At 50.2% G+C, this 5273-nt stretch overlaps 1 protein-coding gene across 1 annotated transcript in view; it reads left to right on the top strand.

Moving 5' to 3' along the window:
• LOC115127221 (MOB kinase activator 3B) overlaps positions 1–5046 on the top strand; it is a 51758-nt gene extending 46712 nt beyond the window's left edge. Inside the window, exon 3 of the mRNA XM_065007666.1 lies at positions 1538–5046. Coding sequence (XP_064863738.1) covers positions 1538–1567 — 30 coding nt within the window. The 3' untranslated portion in view covers positions 1568–5046. The remainder of the gene's footprint in view (positions 1–1537) is intronic.
• Positions 5047–5273: the final 227 nt, after the last annotated feature.

The raw sequence follows: 5273 nt of genomic DNA, 5'->3' as shown, positions 1-5273 counted from the left end.
AACTGGACTGGTGTCATCTAGAGGCTAACTGGACTGGTGTCATCTAGAGACTGACTGGACTGGTGTCACCTAGAGGCTGACTGGACTGGTGTCACCTAGAGGCTGACTGGACTGGTGTCACCTAGAGGATGACTGGACTGGTGTCACCTAGAGACTGACTGGACTGGTGTCACCTAGAGGCTGACTGGACTGGTGTCATCTACAGGCTGACTGGACTGGTGTCACCTAGAGGCTGACTGGACTGGTGCCATCTAGAGGCTGACTCGACTGGTGTCATCTAGAGGCTAACTGGACTGGTGTCATCTAGAGGCTAACTGGACTGGTGTCATCTAGAGGCTAACTGGACTGGTGTCATCTAGAGACTGACTGGACTGGTGTCACCTAGAGGCTGACTGGACTGGTGTCACCTAGAGGCTGACTGGACTGGTGTCACCTAGAGGATGACTGGACTGGTGTCACCTAGAGACTGACTGGACTGGTGTCACCTAGAGGCTGACTGGACTGGTGTCATCTACAGGCTGACTGGACTGGTGTCACCTAGAGGCTGACTGGACTGGTGTCACCTAGAGGCTGACTGGGATCAGTCTGGTTCTGGTCTCCAGTACACGGCAGGGACAGACAGATGTCTTCTGCCAGCTCCTGTGAGTCCTTCTCATTTGGCCTTATGGTGGCTCAGAAGAAAGATTAGGACAAGAAGAGTGATGGGGGAATCGGGGGAGAATGGGGGAATATGGGGGAATGGCCTGCAGGAATATATTTGTTCCTTCAGGCCAGCTCTTGTGTAGTATAGATCTCCTAGGCAACAGAAAATAAACAAATACAGCTGCACACATGAGGCAGAAATAAGGACCAGGACGACTGTAGGTCTTGGTGCTACCCTTCTACTGGCCCCTGGAAGGAAGGCTGTTGCCTAGCAACCTGGCTGTGAGTTCTCTGGGTGTGCTATCGGGTTGACCTTGTGCCTAATAGGCTGACAGCCAGCGTGTATTAGCAGGCCATCAGGCTAGGTGTGTTAGTACGTTGACCTTGAGCGTAGTGATGGCCCTCTCACCAAGGTGGAGCTCAGCTCAGTTTGAGCGTAGTGATGGCCCTCTCACCAAGGTGGAGCTCAGCTCAGTTTGAGCGTAGTGATGGCCCTCTCACCAAGGTGGAGCTCAGCTCAGTTTGAGCGTAGTGATGGCCCTCTCACCAAGGTGGAGCTCAGCTCAGTTTGAGCGTAGTGATGGCCCTCTCACCAAGGTGGAGCTCAGCTCAGTTTGAGCGTAGTGATGGCCCTCTCACCAAGGTGGAGCTCAGCTCAGTTTGAGCGTAGTGATGGCCCTCTCACCAAGGTGGAGCTCAGCTCAGTTTGAGCGTAGTAATGGCCCTCTCACCAAGGTGGAGCTCATTCTCCACTGATACAGGGATTTACACCTGTCTTGACCGAACGGTTGTCATGACAATACCATCGAATGGAGCGCAGTCACATGTGTTGTCGTCGTAAAAAAAAAATCAGTTTCATCATCTCACTCTCTCGTAACTTATTTATCTCTTCCAGAAAGATATGACGTCTGGGATGTGTCACTGAGGTGTTGTAGCAGAACCACTGGAGCTGCCGATGGCCTGGCAGGAGGTTGCCGTGGATACGCTGTGGGAGGGGTCCAGTGAGCAGCAGAGAGAAGCTTGGATGACATCATCACCGTGCGTCTGGTAGCCGTAGAAGAACCTGTTACCTGCAGATACGCCTGCCTGGCTGGATCCACACTGTAGCGAGGACAGACTCTACTATTTGTACGATCAACACTGTAGCAGAGACTACAAGACTCTGCTGTAGTTTGTCACGTTAAATCATTCTCTCTATAACACCAGATCACAGAGGAGGAGCTGATTAACTAATGTTTGCATGACTTGATTATGTTCAATATGAGAGTATGACTACTAGGACCACTTACTTACTGGCTGACTTACTGGCAGGCTGGCTGACTGATTCACTGGCTAGCTGGCTGGCTGACTGACTGTTTCACTGGCCAGCTGGCTGGCTGACTGTTTCACTGGCCAGCTGGATGACTGACTGATTGACTGGCCAGCTGGCTGGCTGACTGATTCACTGGCCAGCTGGCTGACCGATTCACTGGCAAGCTGGCTGACTGATTCACTGGCCAGCTGGCTGGCTGACTGATTCACTGGCCAGCTGGCTGACTGATTCACTGGCAAGCTGGCTGGCTGACTGTCAAATCAAAACGTAGGAATGGAATCCTATTCCTTATATAGTGCACTACTGTTGACCAGGGCTCTATGGGACCCTATGGGACCCTATGGGGCCCTATGGACAAAGGCAGTGCACTCCGGTTGACCAGGGCTCTATGGGACCCTACGGGGCCCTATGGACAAAGGCAGTGCACTACGGTTGACCAGGACCCTATGGGACCCTATGGACAAAGGCAGTGCACTCCGGTTGACCAGGACCCTATGGGACCCTACGGGGCCCTATGGACAAAGGCAGTGCACTCCGGTTGACCAGGGCTCTATGGGACCCTACGGGGCCCTATGGACAAAGGCAGTGCACTCCGGTTGACCAGGGCTCTATGGGACCCTACGGGGCCCTATGGACAAAGGCAGTGCACTCCGGTTGACCAGGGCTCTATGGGACCCTACGGGGCCCTATGGACAAAGGCAGTGCACTACGGTTGACCAGGACCCTATGGGACCCTACGGGGCCCTATGGACAAAGGCAGTGCACTCCGGTTGACCAGGACCCTATGGGACCCTACGGGGCCCTATGGACAAAGGCAGTCCACTCCGGTTGACCAGGACCCTATGGGACCCTACGGGGCCCTATGGACAAAGGCAGTGCACTCCGGTTGACCAGGACCCTATGGGACCCTACGGGGCCCTATGGACAAAGGCAGTGCACTCCGGTTGACCAGGACCCTATGGGACCCTACGGGGCCCTATGGGCAAAGGCAGTGCACTCCGGTTGACCAGGACCCTATGGGACCCTACGGGGCCCTATGGACAAAGGCAGTGCACTACGGTTGACCAGGACCCTATGGGACCCTACAGGGCCCTATGGACAAAGGCAGTGCACTCCGGTTGACCAGGACCCTATGGGACCCTACGGGGCCCTATGGACAAAGGCAGTGTACTCCGGTTGACCAGGACCCTATGGGACCCTACGGGGCCCTATGGACAAAGGCAGTGCACTCCGGTTGACCAGGACCCTATGGGACCCTACGGGGCCCTATGGACAAAGGCAGTGCACTCCGGTTGACCAGGACCCTATGGGACCCTATGGGCAAAGGCAGTGCACTATATAGTTCATTCAGAAAGTATTCAGACCCCTTGACTTTTTCTACATGTTGTTACGTTACAGCCTTATTCTAAAACGGATTACATACATCTTTTCCTAATCAATCTACATCACAATACCCCACAATGACATCACAATACCCCATAATGACATCACAATAACCCAGAATGACATCACAATACCCCATAATGACATCACAATACCCCATAATAACAAATTAAAAACAGAAATACCTTATTTACATAAGTACTCAGACCCTTTGCTATGACACTCGAAATTGAGCTCAGGTGCATCCTGTTTCCATTGATCATCCTTGAGATGTTTCTACAACTTGATTGGAGTCCAGCTGTGGTAAATTAAATTGATTGGACATGATTTAGAAAAGGCACACACCTGTCTATATAAGGTCTCACAGTTGTCAGAGCAAAACCATACCATGAGGTCGAAGGCGTTGTCTGTAGAGCTCCGGTACCGGATTGTGTCCAGGCACAGATCTGGGGAAGGGTACCAAATATTTTCTGTAGCTTTGAAGATCCCCAAGAAAACAGTGGCCTCCATCATTCTAATATGGAAAAATTTTAGAGCTGGCCTCACAGCCAAATTGACCAATCAGGGATGAAGGGCCTTGGTCAGGGAGGTGACCAAGAACCCATTGGTCACTCTAACAGTGCTCCAGAGTTCCTCTGTGGAGATGGGAGAACCTTCCAGAAGGACAATCATCTCTGCAGCATTCCACCAATCAGGCCTTTATGGTAGAGCGGCCAGACGGAAGCCGCTCCTCAGTAAAAGGCACATGACAGCACAGTTGGAGTTTGCCAAAAGGCACCTAAAGACTCTCAGACCATGAGAAACAAGATTCTCTGGAGGAAACCTGGCACCCTCCCTACGGTGAATCATGGTGGTGGCAGCATCATGCTGTGGGGATGTTTTTCAGTGGCAGAGACAGGGAGACTAGTCAGGATCGAGGGAAAGATGAACAGAACAAAGTACAGAGAGATTCTTGATGAAAATCTGCTCCAGAGTGCTCAGGACCTCAGACTGGGGCGAAGGTTCACCTTCCAACAGAACAACGACCCTAAGCACACAACCAAGACAACGCAGGAGTGGCTTCGGGACAAGTCTCTGAATGTCCTTGAGTGGCCCAGCCAGAGCCCGGACTTGACCCCGATCGAACATCTCTGGAGAGACCTGAAAATAGCTCCCATTACAACCTGACAGATCTTGAGAGGATCTGCAGAGAAGAATGGGAGAAACTCCCCAAATACAGGTGTGCCAAGCTTGTAGCGTCAAACCCAAGAAGACTCGAGGATGTCTTCACGGCCAAAGGTGCTTCAACAAAGTACTGAGTAAAGGGTCTGAATACTTATGTAAATGTGATATTGCCGGGGGGTTTTTTTTGTAGTTTCATTGGTCCTTTCAGGTGTTCATCCATCATGATCCTGTTTTTCATTACTTCACCATGAGGACTTCTTTCTATGTAAATGAACTTGTTGTGCTGGCATCCTTAGCCTAGTGAATATGTATTATTGATAATTTAGCAACACTAAAATCAAGTTTGTTATCCAATCATCAGTCTGTAACTTGACCGTTCAGTTTACAATAACCGACACAAAGTGTCTGACCTACAAAGCGATGATAATATTGTCAACTAGACACTGACACTTATTTACAATTATTTTTTAAACATTTAGTTTGACTGTTCATGATTCCATGTAAACATTACTACACCAGAAACAATAAAGTTTTGAGTATTTTGATTCCTTCCAGAAAAAAGTTTATATCTTTTCACAAGGTGATTTTATACAGCACATGCCTACTGGTGTTGTTTGCGATACAGAATGGGCTCATCTGTTGTTGAGAGAAACACAGCGGTTCAATCTCTTATTCTGAGCTCATTAGTTTAGCTTAGCTTACTTATACACTATCTGTGATTAGATGGATTATTGATAGCACAGAGGCTAACATGCTAACCCTCACCGTGATT

The sequence above is a fragment of the Oncorhynchus nerka genome, linkage group LG22 (assembly GCF_034236695.1).
Source record: "Oncorhynchus nerka isolate Pitt River linkage group LG22, Oner_Uvic_2.0, whole genome shotgun sequence".
Taxonomy (NCBI): domain Eukaryota; kingdom Metazoa; phylum Chordata; class Actinopteri; order Salmoniformes; family Salmonidae; genus Oncorhynchus; species Oncorhynchus nerka.
Note: the sequence above shows the minus strand (reverse complement) of the source record. Positions and strands in the feature narration are given on the sequence as shown.